The sequence below is a fragment of the Mus pahari genome, chromosome 23 (genome assembly GCF_900095145.1).
Source record: "Mus pahari chromosome 23, PAHARI_EIJ_v1.1, whole genome shotgun sequence".
NCBI lineage: Eukaryota > Metazoa > Chordata > Mammalia > Rodentia > Muridae > Mus > Mus pahari.
The window spans coordinates 12,309,460-12,333,934 of record NC_034612.1 but is presented as its reverse complement, the minus strand read 5'-3'; the positions used below and the strand labels follow the sequence as shown (position 1 = coordinate 12,333,934).

Genomic DNA, 24,475 nt, shown 5'->3' with positions numbered 1-24,475 from the left:
ACAAAGTCTGGATTCTTTCTCCTCATGCACTAGTTTTGTAATGAAGTCCAAATGCCAACTAGGAAGATATTTACAAGGACAACTTCCTAACATGGCCCTGCACTGTGGGGTGGGCTTCTTCTTATAGAAACCATATACTGCAAACTAAATATATTCTTAACAGTTTACAAGAAGCTTTAGAGCAACTATGTATTAGAGAAGACTTTTTAGTGCAAAATATTATAAAAGTGATACAATTGTGTGCCTCTTAAGTGTTTAATTATTTGATTTGAACAATGAGATGAGAAAAAAATAAGTGGTGGAGACCAGCCTGGCTTTATGACTTTTTATACTCAATTCGTTCTACTTTGACGTCATCTCCAATTAGCTGATAGACGTAAGTGACCACAGTAGAAGCCTGGATGTCCATCAGCACAAATGATGGAATAATATTTCTGGAAGAAAAATAAACAATGTCAATGTTTAATACTAAAGCAATAGCGCTGTAAATTTCAACTCATGATACTGAACACGGGAGAAATCTGATTGTTTCCTGCACACTTAAAAGACTAGTAGCTGGGCAGTGTGACACATGCCTTTGATCCCAGCACTTGGGAGACAGAGGCAGATGGATCTCTGTGAGTTCAAGGCCAGTCTGGTTTACAGAGTGAGTTCCAGGACAGCCAGGGCTACACAGAGAAACTCCAAAAAAATAAAAAAAAAAAAAAGGAAAAGAAAGAAAAAAGATTGTTGATAAGGACTTATTTACCTTTATCTACTTAGTGTGTTATTTGAGACATGATCTCACTCTGTAGCCCTGCTGGCATTGAACACAAAGAGATCAGCCTGCCTCTACCTCTGGAACACTGGGTTTGAATCTGTGTACCACCACACCAGTTCTTATTTAAATGTATTTCTCTTTATGAAACATCACCCATATAATTACCCCCCTTCTAAAGCTCTAAATGCCTACGTTGTGGTACTTACGTTTCCAAGGCATTATAGGCCCCGGTGGCAGACCCTGGGTTAATGTAGAATTTATTCTCATGCTCAAACGCTTCAAATTTGTGTGTGTGTCCTGAGATAAGAATGTCCACATCAAACTGCCTCTGCAGCAGGGCTAAGCTAGCCATGTCTCCCCACGGAATAACTTGGTGTCCGTGGATCAGACCGATCTTGAACTGCCCCACAGTCACAACCTTCTGTTCTGGGTAATTCAGATTCTAGTAGAGAAAGGAGATAGAAAGCAGACACTTCAGACAGAAGGAAATTCTCTCAGGCGGTTTAAATACTCGGCCTCATAGGTACCGTACAACAGCACCTACGACAGACACACTTTAGGAAGTTTCTCATCAGCCTGTGGGACTGAGATGGTGCTTAAAACGTAATTCAGTCGATGTTCGCTGGAAGCTGTCAGACCGCTTTACTGACAGGTTCTGTAAGGTTCTTTGGGCATGCTTTAAGCAACAATCAATCCTCGGTTGGTGAGACGACTCAGCAGGTTAAGGCCCTTGCCGACAAGCCTGGAACCTATCATTGGATCCCACATCATGGAAAGAGGGAGCTGATGTCCACAAGCTGTTGTCCTTTGACCTTCACACAAGCACTGTGGCGCATACATAGACAAGAATGTCAAGTACTACAGTAATCCCTTAAACCTGTTATTTTTTCATAACTTAAGGTATATAACTTATAAGCTGGGATTATTCAAATTACATTCCAGGCTTTAATAATGATACCCATTTTATGGATGCAGAAACTAAGGCACAAAGAAGCTGAAATAGCCGGGCGTGGTGGCGCACGCCTTTAATCCCAGCACTTGGGAGGCAGAGGCAGACGGATTTCTGAGTTCGAGGCCAGCCTGGTCTACAAAGTGAGTTCCAGGACAGCCAGAACTACAGAGAAACCCTGTCTCGAAAAACCCAAAAAAAAAAAAAAAAAAAAAAAAAACCCAAAAAAAAAAGAAGCTGAAATAACTTGCCCAAGGTTATATGCCAATAAGTGGTTGAGGTGAGATCCAAACCCTGGTTACATGGCTCTAGAGTTTGTGCATTTAGCACACTAGAAATGAAATTTAGCCATGTTAATTAAACTGGTTTTTAACACAAATACAGAAGCCTTAATTTTTTTTTTTTTTTAATAAACTAGACCTACATTCTAATGAACAAGTAGGCTGTCATCGGACAGTGGTGGCACATACCTTTAATCCCAGCGCTTGGGTGGCAGAGGCAAATGGATCTGTGCTCTAGGCCAGCCTGGTCTTGTAACAGTGTCGAGCTCCAGGACAGCCAAGAGTAGACAAACTCTCAAAAAATGCAAAGAATAAACCCAGGTAGACTGTCCTTTCTTGTCTCCTTAGTCTTTCATCACCGTATTTTACCCCAAATCCTTTTATATCTGCTAAATAAGAACATCATGTTCATTTTGTATGAGATAAAGAAACTCTCTGCTTTTTTTTCTTTTTAGTTTTAAATGTTTATTTTCTGTGTGTCAGTTTATGTGCCATTATACATATGTGGCGGTCATAGGACAACCTAATGTCAATTCTCTCCTTCCGCCATGTGGGTCCTGTGGATCACACCAGGTTATCAGGTTTGGTGGCAAGCACCTTTACCCAGAGATGCCTCAATGGCCCTTTGAAAGCATTGAATCATTTTTGAAAAGCTTAAGATTCCTAGAAGCACAAAGTAATTTCTTCATATTGGAATCAGGCTTATGCTTGTGAATTATGCAATTCCAATCATATTTGCTGAGTGTGAGAAGAAAAGTAGCTTGTCAAGAGTCACATTATTTAGTAACTCATGGGCAAAGCTTAAATTTAAGAATTATCTCTTTCCTCATATCTTATTTCTTAGACTCAGCTAGACTGAAATCGATGTTGTATCTTCAGGCTTGCAAATAAGGTATATAGGGATGAAACAAAAATGAATTACTGTTTAGATCTGGCTCTCATCCCCAATAACTCATTATATATGTGCCCAAGTCTGAGAATGTCTGAGTCCACAACACTTCTCACTGCAAGCTAATGGACACTTCACCTGGAATTTTATACTTGGGAGACACAATTGCAGTGCTGAGGACTGAGCCCAGGCACTGTGTCTGCTTAGACGAGTGTTCTACCACTGCATGGCTAGTTCCTAGGGTACGTTTTCAAAGGGGCGGGGGAGGAAGAATGGAAAAACTCGAGTCTAAAGGATACATCTACACAGAGAAGTGAGAAAGGAGCAGAGATGGGAAGGAAAAGATAATGGCACCTCATCGAAGTCTCCTCTCACGATGTGGACATCACCAGCCAGAGTCTTGAGATAGTCATAGCTCTCCTTGGTGCAAAGGTTTCCGGTGCAGAGAATGTGCTGGATTTTTCCTGGCACCAGGAGCTTTTTAAATTTGGCCGGCAGGCTGTTGCACCGGTGCGGAATGTGCAAATCTCCTAATACCAACACCAACTTTCAGGGGTCAGAGTGAAAAAGCACAGCATTAGACATGATGTCAACCGACACAATCCTCCCATTACTACCCCTTTAAACAGAGATCCAGAACAGAGCGGAAGTCACTCAGACACTTGGTACCATATCTAGTCTAAGCTAATATCATCTTGGATGTCAAACTGATAGTATTTATCAATAAATAATAGGATAAAATCAAGTATTCTAAAATGATTCGTTAGCCAGGTGGGAAAGCATCATTTATAATCCCAGCAGAGAGAGAGGCAAGAGGACCACCACCAAGTCCAAGGCCTATGTAGCTATACAGGAAGTTTTAGGTCAGCCACCACTATATACAGATCCTTTCTCAGAAAAAGCAAAAAATAATAAAAAAAATTGATTTAGAAACCTATAAATTATATTGAATAAAATGAAACTACAAAATGAGTAACATACTGCTGGAATCTATACCATTTGGTAGTTTTGAAGAATGACAATAATTCTTATTTCTACAACTATATAATATAAAACTGATTTAACTGAAAAAAGCATTGTTAAAGGAAATTATTAGAAATGAAATAATATGGGCCCAGAGAGATGCTTCAGATGTTAAGAGCTCTGGCTGCTCTTCCTGAGGTCCCAGGTTCAGTTCCCAGCACCCACATGGTAGTTCAGAACCATGTGGCTGAGTATGGCGGATCACGCCTTTAGTCCCAGCACTCAGGAAGCAGAGGCAGGTCGATTTCATGAGATTGATGACAACTTAGTCTACAAAGAGAGCTCCAGGCCAGCCTAAGTAAGAAAACAGTGAGACCCTGTCTCAAAAAGGAGAAAGAGGGAGAGAGAGGAAGAGAAAACAGAAGAAAAGGGGAGGGAGAGGGAAAGGAGGGAGGGAGGGAGGGGGAAGGGAGGGGAGGGGGAGAGGGAGAGAGAGAGAGAGAGAGAGAGAGAGAGAGAGTGATTATGTGGAATATGGTGATTCATGGTTGTAAAGCTGAGACAGGAAAATTACTACTTCAAGGCAAACCTGGGCTACATGACAAGCAAGTTCCAGTGCTAGGCCAGCCAATGCTGCCAAGTGAAACCATCACACACACTAAATACATCAATATATATGTGTATGTATATAAACATACAAATGAAATAATAGAAAAAAATGAAATAGGGAAAAGGTTAATTTTATAGTTTATGCTAAGAACTCTTTGGAGAACATTAGCCAAAAATAACTGAATAACGCTCTTAGCAGTGTGTTACAGGGCACCAATGCCTATGCTTAGAGTCTCAGTAGATGCATATGGACATCTGATTTTTAAGTTTTATTATCTTCACTTTCTTTCACTAGAAACCACCAGTCATATCTGTATAACCTAGAGAAAACAGCCCCTTCCATCCCCTCAGTATAGTCTGTGAACTTCAAACACTTTCACAGTCATTTACATGCATCAGAGAAGTAAAACAAACCGAGTGGTGAGTCTGGCAGTAGCTGGGAGCTGCCACAGTCTCAGATGACAAAAGTATTGTCTGCTCTGAAATATCAAAGAACTAAAGAGCCAAGCCTAAGACAAGCATGGTGGTGAACACCTTTGACCCCAGCCCTAAGGAGGAAGAGCCAGGCAGATCTCTCTGAGTTCAGGAGCAGCCCAGGCTACAAAGCAAGTTCCAGGAAAGTGAAATCCTGTCCAATGTGTGTATGTGGGGGGTGGGGGTGGGGACAGTCCTATGAAATAGACAGAGAATACTTTAAAGGTTCCTTTAAGGATGACACACATCCCCTGAGAGCGACAGAAGACTTTCCCTGTTGGTTAGGACGAGCACCTTCCAGGAGTTCCTCATACACTTGCCATGCATCAGTACACATTCTTTACCTGCTGTTCAAGGCACGGCTACCCCTGAACCAGATCAAAGGAAGCGTTACATGTTTAATATGGTAAAGCACATATTTTTGCCACTGTAATGTTAAAATTAACTTAAAACGTTCATTTGAATGGTAGCTGGGGGTGGGGTCAGTGGTTACAAGAGTTGACTGCTCTTCCGGAGGATCCAATCCCCCACTCGTGGTGGCTCACAACTGTAACTCCAGTTCCAGAGGACCTGACACCTTCTTAGCTGGCCCTGGAGGGTACCAGGCACACATGTAGTGCAGACAGGCATGCAGGCAAACACATCCAACATAAAATAACTAAATAAAAAATTTTTTTTAAAGATTTATTTATTTATTATATGTGAGTACACTGTAGCTGTCTTCAGACACTCTGGAAGAGGGCGTTAGATCTTGTTACGGATGGTTGTGAGTCACTATGTGGTTGCTGGGATTTGAACTCAGGACCTTTGGAAGAGCAGTCAGTGCTCTTAACCGCTGAGCCATCTCACCAGCCCCCTAAATAAAAATTTTAATTAATTAAAATTTAAAAATCAATCAAAAACTAAAATGTGGCTGGGCAGTGGTGCTGTATGTACACTTTTAATCCCAGCACTTGGGAGGCAGAGGCAGGTGGATTTCTGAGTTCCAGGACAGCCAGGGATACACAGAGAAACCCTGTCTCCAAAAACCAAAAGCCAAAACAAACAAAACAAAAACATGTGTGAAATGAGATGATTACAAAAACACATGATTCATCTCACAACAAAACCAAAAGGAAGAGTTATCAGGACACAGAGTAGTTGAATTAATAGGTATGTGGGTGGTCACAAAATGAACACACTTTAGGGAAAACCTTTGACAACTAAAACCACTACAGAGTATCTACCCTCAATAGACATGTCTTGACACACCATCTTCATTTTAGGGGGGGGATCCCTTCAGATTTGGACTGAAGGACAAAGTTACTATGGGGTGTTGACATCTGAGGAAAAGTGAAAGGAAAAAAATCTATATTAAAAGAACTCTGAACTCCTAAGAGGGCGTATGTCAAATTTCTGGGACTAAAAATGAATTGTTCACTGAGAATGTACCAGAAAGAACAGAGGTGAGAGACAACACTGTCATCCTTATTAAGATGTCAACTCTGTAAGGTGCCACGGTATCCTTGGCATTAGTGTGTGAAGACTGTGACTGGATGAGTGGCCTTGCAGGCAGCATCATGGCTCCCCAGTGAGACGGAATCCTATGGTTTTCTGCTGCTGACCAAGTTATGGGAAATAGAGTTACATGACACATGTCAAGAGTGTCCTTGCCTAAATTCCACAGTGACAAATCAGGTCAGATGGACAGTAGAGGCAGCAAAGGATCTGGGAGCCAAAGTCTTGTCAAAAATCATATAAAAGCAAAAACCCAAACAAAGCGTGGGGATTTGATTACTCCCTGTTTGACAGAGCTGGAAAGGGCAAGAAATCCAGTCAGTTATCAGCAACCCAACCACCATTGTTAGTAGGAGCGGAGAAGAACTTACTCTGTGCCCAGCCTTAGTGGAATGAAGAAGTTGATTGCAGACAGGGGAATGGAACAAAAAAAAGGGGGGGTGAAACATGACCAATGTTAAAAGAAAGCAACAAAAGTTAAAAGAAAAACAAACAAACAAACCCAAAACCCCACACCAAATATGCAAAATTGTTAATGATTTCTGAATGTTATGAAAGGAAATGTTAAAAATCAGCTGTGCCGAAAATAATTCCAAAAGAACTACTCAACTCTCTTTTTAAACACAGGACAGACACCCCCACACAGCAAACTGTCGATGTTGTTCTATATTTCCTAATCTTGCTTTTCACACCAACTCCTGTTTCTTTACTTCTCAATCTGTCTATTCTTTATAAGATTTGATATTTATAATTTGAAGGATTCATCAGGAAAAGGTTAAGGTTAGTATTTTCTCGTTCCTGGGGTCTTGTTATCTCTAGATATACTGGATATATATGTGTGTGTGTATATATATAGACACAAGAGTGTGTCTATATATATATATATATATATTCACTTATTTATTTTATGTTTGAGGTTCTAGTATTGAAAACTCATGCTCCAGGCTAAGTTATGTGCTATACAGGACATTACAAGCAGGAGTACTTTATCATGTGACAAAAATGTTAAGGAAAGATCAAGCTCAGTGTGGTGCCCACTCTTGTGAGATAGAGGCAGGCAGACCTCTGATTTCTAGGCCAGCCAGGGCTGCATCATAATAACCTGACTTAGGCTGGAAGAGACGTCTCAGCAGTTAAAATGCACTTGCTGATCTTCGAAGGACCCGGATTTGGTTCTCAGTACCCACGCGGCACCTCACAACTCCCTGTAACTCCAGCTCCGGGGGATCCCAAGCCCTCTGGTCTCCAGTGGCACCTGTACTTGTTTGGTGCACATAAACTCAAGCAGAGACACATGGACAAAAATCCAAAATAAAAATTTACAAGAAGTGTGATGCCCAGCAGAGCAACTGCCCTTAAACGTAAGCGTCCACCTCTCAAAACGACTTCAGAGACATAAATACAGAATCATTCCAGCAAATTCTTCTTCCTTGCAAGTGTCTTCAAATTGCCATCAATGAACTAGTCTACTTTAAACTGGGGTCTAAAGCAAAAACTCTCTTCTAGATGCCAAAATCCAGGGAATTTAAGCAAATACCTTTGGAACGGCTTATAAAGCCACCTTTTTAAAAAGTTGTCTGCACACGGATAATCTGTGAAAGACGCATCGCATGCCCATCAGCCAGTGACGGTGCCTTCACTTTAACCTTCGTCAGCACAAACCGCATAGGTCAACAGGAACCCCCCACAAACTTTAGAGAGCAAAGGGTGCCTTCGAAAATCGGGTTCCAGGGACGGGTCTGCACAGAAAAGTCGTAGGGGCAGCAAACTGGGGGGGGGGGGGGGGCAAAGGCCTAATGCAGACTGGGGAAGCCACGGCTCTCCGAACAACCCCGCGCTTCTCCGCGGGCTCCAAACGATCCCCACGACTTCGCTCAATTGGGGTCGCAGCGGCCACCGGAGACGAGCAGTCCCCTTCTCCGGGTCCCCGTCCGGAGTGGCGGTGCCCTGCCCCGAGGCCGGCTCCCCCCACCCCCACCCCAGCAAGCCGGGAAGGACCAGGAAGGGAAGAGCCGTGCGGCCACACCGACCGCGGGAGCCGATCTCGTGACGGGGTCGGGCGGCCGGGTCCGCCTCGCACGCCCTCTGGCCGCTGGGGCGAGGGGGCGACACCAGGCCGAGCCGCACCCTCGGCCAGCCGCGGTCCTCCCGTTCCTCCTCCTCGGCCACCCGGCTCCTCCTCGCCCCCCGTCTCCCCAACCGGACGCCGCAGCATCCCGGCCCGACCCGGGTCGCCGCCGCCGCCGCCGCGGGGCTCACCATCCTGTCACCGGGGTTCCGTTCAGTCACCACGAACGCCGCCGCCCTCTTCCTCGGGCTCCTAGGTCGACCCGCCCACTTCTCCCGCCACCAATGAGACGCGGAGTTGGCGAGAGACTGTCCTACGGGGGCCCGTAAGGGTCGTTTCCCGGCAGGGGGAAAAAAAAAGGCGCTGCGAGAAATCCTTCGTGGGCGGGGCAAGGGCGGGGCTGAGCTCGCGGAAAGTGCGGGCGACATCCGGGCACCCGCGGCTGGCGCGCTTGCGTCCGCCACGCCACTCCGGCTCTGCCCGTAGCCATGCTGAAGTGCGGGATGACGGGCGGTCAGGTGAAAGGTGGAGCGGCCCTTCTTGCTTTGCTCCTTAGAAGAGGGAAAAGTCTAAGGCCCGGTGCAGGGTCTCTCCATCGTCTTCTTCGGCCTCCTCGGCCATTCCTCGCCGCGACCGAAGCCACCATAGCGCGCCTCGCGAGGGCCCTTGCCGGGCGTCGAAGAGCGTGCCAGCCCCCGTTCCATTTTGATTTATGTCCAGTGTTTAATTCGGTGACCGAGAAATGAATTGTGCCACTGGGCCTTCAGCTCGGATTGAGGAGGGTTGATGTGGAGAGAATTCGAGGGGGGAAAATAATACTTGACCAGCCAAAAAAAAGTATTTTTGAGCTGAGGGAAAACTAACCTGCCGCTTTATTCGAGATTCTGCCGGAGACATTTTTTTTTTAATTGTTGTTGGTTTTTGTTTTTTTGTTTTTTTTTTGTTGTTGTTGTTGTTAAAGATTTATTTATTTATTACAAGTATACTGTAGCTGTCTTCAGACACTCCAGAAGAGGGAGTCAGATCCCATTACAGATGGTTGTGAGCCACCATGTGGTTGCTGGGAATTGAACTCAGAACCTTTGGAAGAGCAGTCAATGCTCTTACCCGCTGAGCCATCTCTCCAGCCCCCTTTGGTTTTGTTTTAATATACGATCTCGAACAAGCCTCTCTGTCACTCAGTCGAAAAATGAGACTAATCTTAGCACCTTCGTTGATAGAGGTTCTTAGAAGCATGGGCTGAATAGAAAGTCCATGTAGTGAGCTCAGAAATGAGAAGGACTATGTGGAGAACAGTATTATACATAGCCTTATAAAGGGGAGGGGGTGCTTGGGCTGGGGACGGGGTTTGTGGGTAGACAGACCAAATGAAGGGCCAGTGTTCCAGAATGAGAACATTAGCACGGAAATTGGCTTGCAGGAGAAATGATGTTGAATTTTAGGTCGATGCATATTTATTGAAGTCTTAACATGTATGTAGGGAAGGGTATACGGCATTTCCTAATGTAAATTAGTCTATAAAATGCTGTGTGGATCAGCTGAGTAGTTTAACTCCCAGGTGTATCTTGAGCAAAAAGTTAAGTGTAATCACTTAACGGGAAATTGTTCAGACATATTCAGGAAAAAAGGATGTCAAACCACTGTTTCCAGCTCTGTGGCTTCCCATACAATTAGGACACCGTGTGATGAATTCCTGTCATGGTGACTCATCGTGGTGCACTTTGCTAGGGCTTGACAAAGCATCAAAGCTGAGATCGTTATAGTCTAACATAGCATGTTAGCCTAGCATGTTGGAAGCCAAGATGCTCAATGCTGTTATCTTATGGATAGACCCTGAATGAATGGAAGTGCTAACCAGCCAGTTTCCAGCCTTTAGCCCAAGCTCAAGCATAGAGCGATTGGTAGAGCCAGGATGAAGTGGGTTAGTCGGAATAGGCCTTGAACTTTGGGAAGGATGAAGTTTGCCAACAATTTTGGATAACTAGTGTTTTGATTGAGGAGTAGTAGTCTTGTCTCGGTAAAACTAAAATCCCCTATTTCCATCTCTGGCAGTCTGACCCACATGGCAGTAACACTCAACAGAAGAATCAATTGAATTTGACAGGCATGACTAAGTTGTTGAGTCGATCCCACCATCCTTTCTGGTTTTCACTTGAGTCCTGTGTATGCAAAAGTAGTCTTGTGATTTATCTTTACTGCTTGGGAACGATGTGAACGGCGCCTTTCTTTTCCTCCATAGTATTTGGGAAAGCAATACAAACGCTATCACGAGTGAGCGATGAACTGTGGCTAGACCCGTCTGAGAAAGGTGTAAGTCAAGTTAAAAAGCCAGGTGTGCCTCAAATCCCAGCACTCGGGAGGCAGAGGCAGGGGGATCTTTGTGAGTTTGGGACCAACCTGGTCTACAGAGTGAGTTCCAGGACAGCCAAGGCCACACAGAGAAACCCTGTCTCAAACCCTCCCCTCCCAGTCAAGAAACACAAACAAACAAAACAGGTGTGATGGCACAGTCCTATAATCCCAGTGCCAGGGAGGCAGAGCTCAGCCAGCTATATATCAAATGTGAGACCAGTTTGAACTATGAGAAACCTATCTTACAAGCCAAGATAAATTAAATTTAAAAGAATATTAAGTGACATTCTTTTAAAAAGCAGGAGAAGATGTTTTAAAAGTGCTAAATCCAAGTCAGGTGTGGTGGGTAAAATCACAGGCACTTAAAAATTCCAAAACCTGGCCAGGCGTGGTGGCGCACGCCTTTAATCCCAGCACTCGGGAGGCAGAGGCAGGCGGATTTCTGAGTTCGAGGACAGCCTGGTCTACAGAGTGAGTTCCAGGACAGCCAGGACTATACAGAGAAACCCTGTCTCGAAAAAAAAAAAAAATCCAAAACCTGACAGTTACAAGCATGCATTCCCAGAATGGCTGCATTGGGTGACAGCTTCTCCCCCCCCCCCATCCCCGGCAAGGAAGGTATGAGGTCATTCACTCAGGGCTCTTTTCTGTCACTTCCCACCACTTCATGCATTAACATTATGGTCACCATGGACATTTACAGTTTTATAGTATCAGAGCTTGAGAGTATATATAGATTTTGTATATGTATGTTCAATATAGGTGCATGCACATCTGTAGGTACACATGCAAATTCGGTGCACATGGTTTTATTTGAATATATTTGTGGCATTATGTTCACAATAGGATCGACTCAGGATAGAAGTCAGTTTTCTCTGAAATAGCTCACTTATTCCTTTCCAGCTTGCTCTGAGATCTGTGAATTCTTGTCATTCCACTTATGGCTATGTCCTGTTCTCATCTATGTTTTTTCAACATTATCAGTGGTCACCCTCAGCCACCATGAGTGATACTGATATACAACTGAATTTGAATTGCAAAGTGACAATAAAGGTAAAAGCAGTTCGCTTTCTCTTATATGGGAGAACTACTTCTGTAGGACTTAACAGCTGTACTGTTCTTAAATCATTTCTGTGCTGTTTATGAATATACAGACTTTCATCTGTCGAGTTTTTAAAAGTTAATGGGGTAGCCATAGTAAGTATGTGTTTAATGTTACGATGTATTTGTGTTGCAGTCAATCCTGCCAATCTTTAGATGTCTGAATTACCTTGAAAGAAGTGTAGAGAAGTGCACAATAGTCGCCAGAGCGGATAAATGCAGAGTCGTCATTCAGTTCTTCTGCAAGCATGGTAGGTGCCTCAGAAAGCGGCGTGTTTCTTAGTGTCTTTATGCATACAGTCTGCAGATGACGGTGAAGTGGGTTCTGTGCAGGAATGGAGTGTGGCAGGTGGGGCACATGTCTTTGCAGGTGTAGTGTAAGCAAAGTGGTCACAGTCATCTCCTCAGGACTAAATGACACAAGCTCGTCTGCATGCAAAACAAAGCAGCTTTTTAAAATGTCCAACCAGGGAGGAAAATCAGTCAGCCTTGCAAGCAAATGATCTGACATCATGATCAGAACCATGTAAAAAAAAATGTAGGTATGGTGACACATGCTGGTAGATCCAGTGCTGCAGAGGCAGAAGCAGGCAGGTCCCTGGGGCTCACTGTCCCCAGAGCCTAGAGTACTTGATGAGCTTCAGAGCAGTGAGAGATATTCTCTTAATGAAAAAGGACCCCACATGGAAGACAGACCCAGAGGAATGACGCCTGAAGTTGACCTCTGGTCTTATGTCACACACACACACACACACACACACACACACTAGCACACAGGACACATGCTCCCTACATATATATTCAGTTGAACTTGAATTTGTTTTTCTAGCTGGACACAAGGCCACAGATCTCTGAACCCAGCACTCAAAGTGGCTGAGACAATAGGGTCATGAGTTTCAGGCCAGTGTAGCAATATAGCTAGTTTGTTTGTTTTGTTTTGTTTTGAAGACAGGGTTTCTCTGTATAGCCTTGGCTGTCCTGGAATTCACTCTGTAGACCAGGCTGGCCTCAAACTCAGAAATCTTCCTGCCAAGTGCTGGGATTAAAGGCATGTGTCACCACTGCCCGGTAATATAGCTAGTTTTAGGCTCTCACCTATGGAGTGAAATCTGGCTCAGAGAAATTAATTCATACTTCATTGGTCCAAATCTTCTGTGTTCAGGAATGATCTTTTGGAAGGTGGTATTCTTCCATTCACTTCCATACACCTGTTAGAATCATATTTCTTCATTTTGACTTACGCTTCTCTTAATATATGTTTACTTCAGTGAGGTTTTATTCTATAAATACAAATGGTGTAGCATTATTTCTCCCTTCTTCGAATCTAAATCCACATGGCAGCAAACCGTGTGAGGAGCATACTTAAAAAGACAATAAGGCCAACTGTCCCAAAATGTAACTGTGAGTTCTGTTCCATGGCCTGTTAGCTTTGTGGAAGAACATAAGCTCCAGGAGCCTTCCCTTTCGCTGTGTACACTGGGAGTGGCTTTGCCTTCATGCCACAGGCCACCGTGGGGAGAAAGTGAGGTCTTACAGGGCAGGACTGGGCTCAGAGCCTGTTGCAGAGTGAGTGTTCATCAGCCAGGACCCCAGGTGGATTTCAGAGATCCAACTGTTCAGTATCTGAATCGTCTCAAACATGACTCTGTTATCACTATTCCCAGTAAATATCTCTGTACTGGGCTCCGTGGTGTGTGTCTGTGATCCCAGTACTTGAGCAGATTAGAGGCAGGGGGATCAGAAGTCCAAGGTTATTCAGCCTGAAGTACATGAGTTTGTCTTGAAGCAAAAGCAAAAACTGAAACAAAACTATTTGTGATGAATCCATTTAAGATAGTTTTTGTAGGGTGCTTTTATTATGCAGGGTGCTTTAAGAACACCCTTACAAAGAACAGAAGGGGAAATCAGACAGTTCAGCCCAGGAACACTGCCTCAGGTCAGGGTGAAAGTTCCAAGTTCCACTACAGGCGCGGTTCAGTCCAGGCTGCCCCAGCTGCTGCTGCTTCTGTTTCTCAAGCCTTCTCTCCCCTCTTCTTTTTCTCCTTCCTCCTCCTTCCTTCTCCTCCTTTACTTCCATTTCTCCATCCCTCCTCCTCTCCTTGCTCCTTTTCTCATCCCTCCTCCTTTTCTTTTCTTTTTTTTTTTAAAGATTTATTTATTTATTATATGTAAGTACACTGTAGCTATCTTCAGACACTCCAGAAGAGGGCAGCAGATCTCGTTATGGATGGTTGTGAGCCACCATGTGGTTGCTGGGATTTGAACTCTGGACCTTCGGAAGAGCAGTCGGGTGCTCTTATCCAGTGAGCCATCTCACCAGCCCCCTCCTCCTTTTCTTCTTTCTCTTCTTCCTTCTTGTCCTTCCCTTCCTCCTTCTCTTCTTTCTCCCTCTCTTCTTTCATTCCTTCCTTCTTTCCTTCCTTACTTCTTCTCTCATTGTCTTTTTGCTTCTTTTCACTCACCGGGTTTGGTTCACAGCACACAATGTCAGTACCACCAAGAGCTTCCTAAAATGTACCTTGTACATCCCTTGACACAATGCTTGGCTCTGCTGTGACTAGACCAACCTGGACTCTACCTGCTCGCCTGGGGGCAGTGTTGTCATCCATTTGGCTAATTGCCATATCTGGGCTACTTTCTGCTATAAGGTTTACACCACAGAGTCCTGGAGCTAGAAGGGGTGGAGGACCACAGGCAGGACTGTGGCGTGGGTGCTGCCCCGTCCTGGGCTAGCTCTACCCAAGGCTGCAGAGATTTGCAGTTTATGCTTACAGCATTCTGTCAGTCAGCTGGTGGAGAAACATTGTTCACGTTCAGTTGAGAAAAGTCTCCTGAGAAAATGCTCAACTCAGTTGACTGCTGGAAGTACAGATTGGAACTTTGTGGGAAATGAAGAGTTAGTAAAGTCAGTTTAGTTCTTCTGCTAGTAGAAAACAATTGCCCAGACCTAAGCTCCCACAATAAACTAGTCACCTTGACTCAAACCATAAACAGCCTGCAGACGGGAGATTGGCAGACATCTGCTGACTGTGGTCCTCTTAAAGATTCTGTCCACCTGTTGATGCTCCTCCCAACACTATTTTCCTTCTACACTGGCCACAGAGTTGCTCAGTACAAATTCTGCAGAGTCCCTGAGAACTGTGCTCTTCCCAGAAGTTCTGTGCTAGCTCAAGAGACAGGCCTGCACTAAGAGGGGCTCCTGAAAGGGTTCTGTGGGTCTGAAGAGAGTGAAGCTCCGATTCATGCATGTGTAGTCAGGAAAGTGGAGGCTGCAGTTGCTTAGGTTTTGGTCGCAAGGTAACCTATAGGTGTGCTAATGATTTCAAATTGATTAAAACCAAACCAAACCAAAACACTGAATAACCACCACTTTTGAAGGTGTCCCTGCCTTTGAAAGCACAGCTCCACAGATAAAGTAACTGTAATAATGGCAAATCCTTAGCTTAACTGTTTCAACTGTTTCAGGTCTCAAGAGTTCTCTGAAGCCACTGAGAGATGCTCTGAACTTTGTGTGGCTGAACCTAAAGCACATCTGTCAACAACTCTAACTGATAGCAGCCCTTCTATGCAGTGTTTCTACCATGTGTACCATGACTTAGCCCACGCAAGTGACATGGATATATTTTTATAACAGACATTTGTCAACTTTTGAGCTTACTGTTTTCCCAAAACAGCCACCCCAGTGTAGCCCAGGATAGTCACGGCTACATAATGGGGCCTTGTCTCAAAAAAAAAAAAAAAAGTCATACTGTTGAGTGTAGTGGTGGAACACACACCTAGCCCACAAAAGCCTGAAGCAGAGGATTTAAGTTTGAGGCTAGCCTGGCCTACATAGTACTAGGGAAGCCAAGGCTAAATATTAAAACCTGTCACACACAGAGAAAAAGCCAAATGACTGATTATATCATCCCAGAGTTCAGAACTCTGAAATATCTTCTTATTTACCCCAAGACAGGCCAGTGACCTCCAAATGCCTTATACCCTTGTCCAGGGACCAAGAGCTATAGCATGTTCCCTAGTATGTATGTTCAGCTCCACAACCTATTGTTTTACAAGGAAAACAAAACAACAGCAGAAAATCCTGTCTGTTTAATAAGGTATGAAGGGCCAGTAAGATGGTTTAGAAGTAAAGGTTCTTGCTGCCAAGTGTGATGACCTGAGTTCAATCCCTGGAACTACATGAGGGAAGGAATGAAGCGACTCCAAATGTTATCATTCGGCCTCCACACACATGCCATAGCATATGGATTCCCCGCCCCCATACAAAACAAAAACAAATACTGAAGAAAATTTCGTGGCTGGAGAGATGAGCATTGGCTGCTTTTTCAGTGGACCAGAGTTCATATCCCTGCACCCACACTGGGCAGCACAAGCGCCTTAGAGCAGCTCTGGGGCATCTAACACCCTCTTCTAACCTCCTTAGGCATGCATGCACATATATACATACATACATACATACATACATACATACATACATACATACATACAAATAATTTTATATAATAAAGGTCTGAGAACACAGATTTTTATCTGATTTGCTCTCTGCTAGTGTTACAGAATTAACTTACCTTCCCTGTGAGAAATCATGTCAGTGCTTAATCTGCAGGCAACTGGTTCTGACTAATATACAAAAGGGAACATGCCCTGAACAAAATCCCATCAGCTTATGTAGTTTCATGGCCCCAAGTTACAGTTTGTACACTAAACATGTCTCACGTAACTATTTGGACAAATGGAGAGACTTAGATTTACAATGTAAGATATTATCATAGTTTTCCTGGGGCAAACCAGGGCTGCTCCAGGGCTGTAGTTAATCAAGGCCATCCTGCCTGGCTGTGAAGAATTGTGTGCTATTTCTGCTAAGAGAATGTGGATTTAATGAAGGGTCAGGACTTAGTGGCAGCCCTGGCCCTCTGCTGCCCACCTTGAACTGCACTATAGAAGCATGCTCTTTGATATGTGAATGAGTCTAATGGTCAGCTGTGTACTAGGAATGTCATCTTTTGTTATGGGCATAGGGTCTAATTGGAGGCAATCTTAGTGAACACATCTTAATAGAAACAAACACTCATCAAAACATACACTTCAGTTATATTCAAGAATAACCATTTCCTCACTGCAGTTTCTACAGAGCATAGTCAGTACTGATTATCCTTGAGTACTGCTTTAACTAAATTCTACTTTGTGTAACTTAGTGTTTCCTAAACAAGCTTCCTAGATCCTTTATAACCTCAGTTTACCATGCCAGTTTCTCCTATATTGCTAGTTCAAGATCTTAAAATCGTCCCTCTATGGTCGCCATCAAAGTTGCCATATTATCTATATAGCCCCTCACTTCAAAAGTTGGAATCTGCCTCCCCACTTTGAATCTCAGTGTGGTTTTCTGTTGTTCTTGTTTTGTTTTAATGTATATGGGTATGTTGTTTACATAGATATATCTGTGCACCATATATCTATGCAATGCTTGAAGAGACCAGAAGAGGGCATCGGGCCGTCTGGAACTGTACTTATGAGTGATTATTGTTGCCATCATGTGGATTCAACCCAGGTCCTCTGGGAGACCAGCCAGTGCTCTTAATGAGCGAGCTGCCTCTCCAGCTCCAGCTCACCATGGTCTGATTTTGATACCAGCAGTGGTTTGCCTAGGTTCCTCACCTGGGCCTCCCAAGTGTCATTGTCAACACTGCCTCAGAACTTCTCTACCAGCCAGAGAAGAAGCCAGGGATGGACTTCTGAGTACAGACTCAAGGGCCTCAGCCACCCTTGTTGCTCCCACTGAGGTCCCAGACCGTCAATGAATCTGCCTCAGATGATCCCCCACAGCTAAGCATACGTTAGACTTCAAGAACCACTCAGTAAAATAATGAGAAATAACAGGTATTTGCTGTTCTAAGGAACTCAATTTCAGAGTGGTTTGCTATGCAGCCAAATGAACAAAATTTGATAATACATAAATGTGCATATTTATTAAGTTAATAATTGTTGGGTTCAGTAGTGCACACTCAGCACTCATAGGCAAAGGCAGATTTACTAATGCTTGAGGCCAGCCTGGACTACATAAGAAGTTTCTAGCCACATCAGTCAGTCAGTCAGACCTCGTTGTTCAGTAAAACAAAACAGCAAAGAATCTCACCAAACATATAACCTGAAAAATGTGTCAAGTTTTATTTAAGATCAGGCCTGATTCGGTCTGGTTGGCCCTAGAACTCACTCTGTAGACCAGGCTGACCTTGAACTTACAGAGTTCTGCCTGCCTCTGCTTCCTGAGTGTTGGGATTAATGGTGTGCCACCATGTCTGGCAATATTAAATGAATTTTTAAACTTACAAAAATGTGTGTGTGCCCATGCCTGTGTGCATGTGTGGTGTGGTTCAAACTGAAGTCATTAGTCTTGGTGGCAAGGTGATCTGAGCCATCCATCTCTTTGGTCCTCACAGAGCTTACAACTGATGAGAACTCCAGTTATGGGATCTAGAACCCTCTTCCAACCTCTGAGAGCACCAGGCACACATATAGTGGACAGATAGACATGCAGTGCACATACATAAATAAAGGCAATAGTCATATACATTGATCCAGTTCTTCAGCCCCTGAAACACCAAGCATTTCTGACAGAAACTCTTGACCTGTATTGCTATTTATCCTACAGTAAAAAGAAATCACTGACCAGATTTAGAGGTTTAACTGCCAGAAATCCTATAAAGAAAGACTAGTCCCGAATACAATATTCAAAAAGAGCCTTGTAGATCGATGACCTGTAATACCAGTTACCATTTCACATGCATTTCTTTTCAGGGGCTAGACGTAAGTTTTCAGAGCACTTGCTTATCATGGGAGAAGTCCTGGGCTTGATATCTAGTACTTGAGCATGATGGAACATGCCTGTGATAGTGGCTGGAGCTTCAGGAGTTCAAGGTTATCCTCAGCTATCAAGTTTGAGACCACTGGGCTGGGTGAGACCTAATTTGCTGAGAAGATGTGATATGCTGCTCCTTGTCCACCAGGGGGCGACAACATGTTTCATGATTAGGGCCATATTCCACTGCAGGCTGTATGCACCTGCCACACAGGAAATATTACTTTAATTTTATTGCTTTAATTTAGCTGTGAAAGGCAGGCTTTTAAAGCCTGCTCATTTTGCACTTACAGTTATTAAGAGGTTGCTTTGTTCTCTTTAAGGTATTAAAAGAACTCACAATGTGTATTTCCAAGACAGCCAGCCCTTGAAAATTCTCTTTGAAAAGAGCTTGTGTGCGAATATCCTGATGATTAAACCAAGGTAAAGGGTCTCCTGATGCCTCTTTCTCTTCGGAACACAGCGTGATCATGCACCGAACAATTCATCCCAGAGCTTGTCTTTCCTTTTTAAGATTATTTTTAAGGCAGCACACAAAATGCTGGGGTTCTGTGTGACATTTCACACCTTCACACTGTGTACATTGTGCTTTGGTTACACTCACCACCGCCTGCCCCTATCCTGCCTCACCCCCACTGCCTCCTAGAGCTTCCTAGCCATTTATGCTTCTTAAAAAGGCTAACAGGTGACTTAGAACAATTTCTGCCTTTGTCAGGAGGAAACTCTAGAAAGACAGGTGACTAGCTGCCTAAAGGCAGCAAATTAGTAGCCTGGAGCTCTGAAATACCCCACCCAAGGCTTCACACTTCCAATCCAGCCTAAGAGGAAACTTGGTTTTGAGATTTCACATCTAGACAACTTCCCTTTGAGCCCTAGGACACACAGCCTGAGGACATTTGAACATTTTTATGCAAATTGATTTTCACATTCTATTGTTTTCTAGGAAATGGACTGAGCAATACTGTCCTAGAAAGGGTGCTCTTTCAGCTCAGTTGCAGCACTGGCTGTTAATTAGCATGACTCTGGAGCAAAGCCTATTGTATCTTACTGCTCTTTTAAACTACAAAAGGAATCCCTTTTCCTTGCAGCACATCCACTCATCCACTGTACTTGATCCTGGCTTTATCCTGGCTCCTCTGCCATCCTCTGTAGCTCACGTTGCAGGGTAACTCTGTTAGCAGTCTGGTGACTCTCCTCACTATACACATCTCCCCACCACCCCCAGGTTGTGTGTGAGTGCACGTGCCACTGTGCATGCGTGGAGGTCAGAGGACGACAAGCAGGAGTCAGGTCTTTCCTTCTACCACAGGGGTCCTGGGGAGGAATGGATGGCACTCAGGCCAGCAAGCCTGGCAAGCAAGTGCCTTGACTTCCTGAGCCATCTCGCTGACCCTTGGAAACTTAAGCTGTTGTGAGGAACTCCACATCAGTCCACTTAAGTCAGTCTTATTTTGAGTAGTTGCTTTTTTCTTTACGTTGTGTGTCTGAGCTACAGTTTCCTACTGATGACCTTAAAAGGGAACATTTAGATAGCTTCCCATTTTGGATGTCAGAAACAATACTGTATGGCACACAGATGAGTATCCGTTACCTATTCCTGTGGAACAAATTCTCCCCAAATGTAGAGCCTTCACAAATCAGGCATTTAGTAATCTGTTGAAATAGCTGGGTCTCATGTGAATGTTCTCCTGAGTTTGAGTAGTGCCACTAGCACTATGGTGTCCCCTTGGAGAGACACTTCTGCTCATGGGTATGGCTGCTGGAAGCTCAGGAAAACCCATTCCAAACTTGCAGATTGCTACTGAAGAGAGGCCTCACAAATGCCAGATAATGGTGCGAGAGGCCTCCCGAGACAGAGGCCTCGGGCCTTCTACACTCTCCTGTCAGAATTGCTACCCCGTAGCCCCTGCTATTTTTTTTTTCTGAAAGAATTTAAGTCCAACTCACTCCAGGGAAGGGATTAGGGACCAAGGACAGGGAAGAGAGGGTCATTTGGGCTCTGGTACAGGATGTCACCATCTGAACAGTTTGTCACTTCCCACTCTGACCAGTGCAGAGTCTTTCCAAATAGAGGACCTTATAAATCTTAACTGTCCTGCCTCTGCATCCCAGTGTTAGGACTATAGGTGTGTACCATCATGCCTGGCAATTTTCTTCTCCTTTGACTTGCACATTCATGTAGCCTTTAAAAAGCAAGTTTATTTGATATCATGTTGTCTGGAGTGTAACAAACAAAGCAATAGAAAAAAGCTTGATGTGTACAAGTCTCTGGGTTTTATTCCTATAAACACAAAAGAAGAAGCTGCTAGAGCCCCATACAGGGCAAGCAGGGGCAGAAGGAGCAGGAGCTCACGTCCAGCCTGGGCTACAAAGCAAGGCTCAGGCTCAGAGCAAATGTATAGCACCTCTACTTCAAACAAGGGGGAGGCCCCGGGGCTCAGAGCAAATGTATGACACCTCCACTCCAAACAAGGGGGAGGCCTCCGTGAGCTTGACAGTTGCTCCTGGTATTCTGGCACGAAGATACACTGTTGACTAATGTTTATCATCAGGCTGACAACTGAGACTGCGTAAATTCTAAGAACATCATTTTTATCCCACAACACCTCAAGTTTGAGAGGACAACAGAACTTTACAGTTTCTATTGGTTTTGTTATAATGCAATTTATTTTATTTTAATTTAAAACATTAGCCGGGCCTGGTGGCGCAGGCCTTTAATCCCAGCACTCGGGAGGCAGAGGCAGGTGGATTTCTGAGTTCGAGGCCAGCCTGGTCTACCAAGTGAGTACCAGGACAGCCAGAGCTATACAGAGAAACCCTGTCTCGAAAAACCAAAAAAAAAAAAAAAAAAATAAATAAATAAATAAATAAATAAAACATTATCTTTTTATATAGAGAAATGTTTTGCCTGTGTGTATGTCTATACACCATGTGCATGCCTGCCCTCAGAGGGCAGAAGAGGGTATTGATCCCCTGGAACTGGAGTGATAGATGGTTGTGAGCAGGGATGTGGATGTTAGGACTGGGACTTGGGTCCTCTACAAAGGTCAGGCAGTGCTCTTATCACCTGAGCTGTCTCTCCAGCAAGACAACTAGAAATGTGCAGAGAAGACCTGTGCATGCACAGAGCACACAGGAAGGTGCTCATTAGCATGGTCACTAGGAGAGCAAAAGGCAAACCTCAAGCCTGTGGGTTTCACCTTGCGTTCTCCATAAATGCATGTGTTATTCAACAGGGAGCAGAATTAAATCAGGCACGGTCGCTCTCCCCTGCAATCCCCTCAGGAGGCTGAGGCAAGAGGATTACCTTGAGTTCCAGACCAGCCTAGGCTATAGAATGAGGAGACCTTTCAGAGAAAAAAAAAAAAATCCCAAGGGGATCTATAATAATAGGGTATTTGGATGACAAGAGAACCTTGAAGTGACAGGTATTAATTAGATAGTCTAGCCATAGGCGGTGTGAGAACCTCTACCTGTTAGGAAGATTAGTTACTTTGTAGTTGTTGGGACAAAACACAATGACAAGAGCAGTTTATCAAAGAAAGCTGCACTGGGCATAGTGGCTCATAGCTTGAATCCCAGCACTCAGGAGGCAGAAACAGGAGGATCTCTGTGAGTTCCAAGCTAAGGTTGTTGACACAATGAACAGAGTTTCAAGACAGCCAGGACTCCATAGGTAGACCCTGTCTCAAACAAACAAACAATAAAGTTGAATTTGGCTCTCAATTTTAGAGGGTTAGAGTCCACTGTGGCAGCAGGAACAGCTGAGATCTCATATATCAGAACTGCATGTAGGAGGCAGAGAGAACTAAGTGCCTGTGGCACCTGTCTTTTGAAACCTCATAGCCCACCCCCCAGTGTCACACCTCCTCCTCCAAGGCCACACCTCCTAATCCTTCCCAAACAGTTCCATCAACTGGGGAACAGTAGTCAGCCACCCAAGACCTAGAGGAACCGAGTCAGCTCAAACCACCACATGGGTGTCTGGCTTAGTTCATAGTTGTATTTGAGCAGCTCCATCTTCTCCTGTTTCCCCAATGGCATGGAGCCAGAGTGGAAGGGGCCATCTCCTTCTCTGCTCACACTGCAGCCTCTGTGTGCTTTCCCAAGGTAGTACTGACATCTTACATGCCCTGGGTTTCTAAGCTCTCTCAGATGGCCTACAAAGGAAGGTATAATTTAAAAATACTCACAGTAAGAAGGAAGGTAGACCTTGGAAGGAGGCCTCCTAATAAACAGACCTGTTTAGTTCCAGATTCTAGACTTGACTACCAGTAAGGTCTTAGCTGTGTTTCAAATAATATTAATACTTTTCATCACGTTTTTACAGACTGCTGACTGAGGCCATTGCTCTTCTAACATCAAATCAAGAGGAAGTCACCTTCTCTGTTACTCCAGGGAACTTTTGCCTCAAGAGTTCAAGTGGGGAATCGCTGGGTAAGGCTGGTGTCTGCCTTGGGATGGGATGGAATGGAATGCGCTTCCTGCTTCTTCCTGGCTCCACATAGGTGCTGTCACTTTTGTAATGGCAGCTGCCGTCTGAGCAGCAGCTACATGTAGAAAAGAGGTGGGGCAGATGGGCAGGTCTGGGAGATTCAGACAACTCACAGTTAAAGCTTTGAATCTCAGGTTACTTAAAAATGAAGAGTGGTTATTGAAAAAAAAATATATTTTTTCATGTCAGGACCGACTTCTTCCTAACTAGCTCAGGTTGGCTTAGAACTCACACTTTTGCCTCAGCCTCCCAAGTAGCTGGGGTTTCAGGCTCTCTCTAATATGCCCAGCTTGGGTTAAGGTTTCAAGGTCTCTGTCTCACCGCTTACTGCCCTAAGAGGCCAGCAATCTAACTGAGACTACATGTGAACAGGAAAGTGCCTTGGAGCTAGAACTTTACAGTACCCCAAACAGCAAGCACACAGGGCAACATGTGGATGGATACTCCCTAAGTCTACATCAGTAACCCCACCCCCAAGATTGTTTGGAAGGGAATTTTGGTGACAAGACCTGGAAAGAGGACCCCTGTGGGCCCACCTTGCTCTGTGCAGTGTCTGCACCAGAGACCTTCCATTCCTCATGACTTTGAGAGATGTAGTGGAAGGAAAGGAGCTGTGTGCTTATCTCGCTATACTGCAGAACTGTTATGGGCCTCATGCCTAGCCATGCCTCTGTGCATGCACACTAGATGGGTGTTCTGCTGTTGAGCCATGTGCCAAGTTGGGAGCTGTGGCCTTGAAGGTGAAGAGCCAGTGGATGAAGAACTTACATGGGTCCAATCACTGTTGTGTTTACATAGTATACCTCAGGGATCACTTGGTCTTCTAAACCAGACTGTGAGATAGGTGTAGTTCCCGACATGAGTAATGGAAGCACAGAGAAGCCGTGTGGCCTCCCTGGAATGATCCCTTTGTTGAGGGAGCCCTAAAGCACCTTTCATATGAAACTGCACTCCCCAGGAGCCTGGGGGAAGTGTCACAGCACTACGTCATGTGAAAAGGAGTCTTCTCTGTATGAATAGGCTTCTCTCCCCAGAGCCCTGTATTACGGACATTTACCAAACAGTCTTTGTATTTCTTTTCTTTTAAAAAAAGATTTATTTATTTATTATATGTAAGTACACTGTAGCTGTCTTCAGACACTCCAGAAGAGGGAGTCAGATCTTGTTACAGATGGTTATGA

At 44.4% G+C, this 24,475-nt stretch overlaps 2 protein-coding genes across 4 annotated transcripts in view; one reads left to right on the top strand and one right to left on the bottom strand.

Moving 5' to 3' along the window:
* Nucleotides 1-239: 239 nt before the first annotated feature.
* Vps29 (VPS29 retromer complex component) lies at nt 240-8,770 on the bottom strand. 2 transcript variants are annotated; one of them, XM_021186696.1, is made up of 5 exons: nt 8,682-8,770; nt 6,794-6,805; nt 3,234-3,425; nt 967-1,202; nt 242-434 (listed from the first exon to the last, which is right to left on the bottom strand). In XM_021186696.1, exons 1-5 carry the CDS (start codon nt 8,682-8,684, stop codon nt 317-319), a joined length of 561 nt encoding a protein of 186 aa, XP_021042355.1. In that variant the 5' UTR covers nt 8,685-8,770; the 3' UTR covers nt 242-316. The 2 variants fall into 2 exon arrangements, with proteins under 2 accessions (XP_021042356.1, XP_021042355.1); XM_021186697.2 differs by lacking the exon at nt 6,794-6,805 and having other exon boundaries at nt 240-434; nt 8,682-8,761.
* Nucleotides 8,771-8,916: 146 nt separating this feature from the next.
* Rad9b (RAD9 checkpoint clamp component B) overlaps nt 8,917-24,475 on the top strand; it is a 32,136-nt gene continuing 16,577 nt past the window's right edge. Inside the window, exons 1-6 of one of the 2 annotated variants that reach the window (XM_021222661.1) lie at nt 8,917-9,015; nt 10,730-10,798; nt 11,746-11,895; nt 12,080-12,194; nt 19,123-19,222; nt 23,130-23,236. In XM_021222661.1, the coding sequence (XP_021078320.1) occupies nt 11,806-11,895; nt 12,080-12,194; nt 19,123-19,222; nt 23,130-23,236 (412 nt within the window). In that variant the 5' untranslated portion in view covers nt 8,917-9,015; nt 10,730-10,798; nt 11,746-11,805. Of the gene's footprint in view, nt 9,016-10,729; nt 10,801-11,745; nt 11,896-12,079; nt 12,195-19,122; nt 19,223-23,129; nt 23,237-24,475 lie in introns of both variants that reach the window. The other variant, XM_021222660.1, reaches the window with a different exon arrangement.

Excerpts from the sequence above, each read along its gene's own strand:
- Vps29 (XM_021186696.1), bottom strand. Across the intron at positions 1,203-3,233 it reads TGAGAGGAGACTTCGATGAG|AATCTGAATTACCCAGAACA; the intron begins GTGCCATTATCT and ends TTTCTCTACTAG. Across the intron at positions 435-966 it reads GCCTATAATGCCTTGGAAAC|AAATATTATTCCATCATTTG; the intron begins GTAAGTACCACA and ends TTTTTCTTCCAG.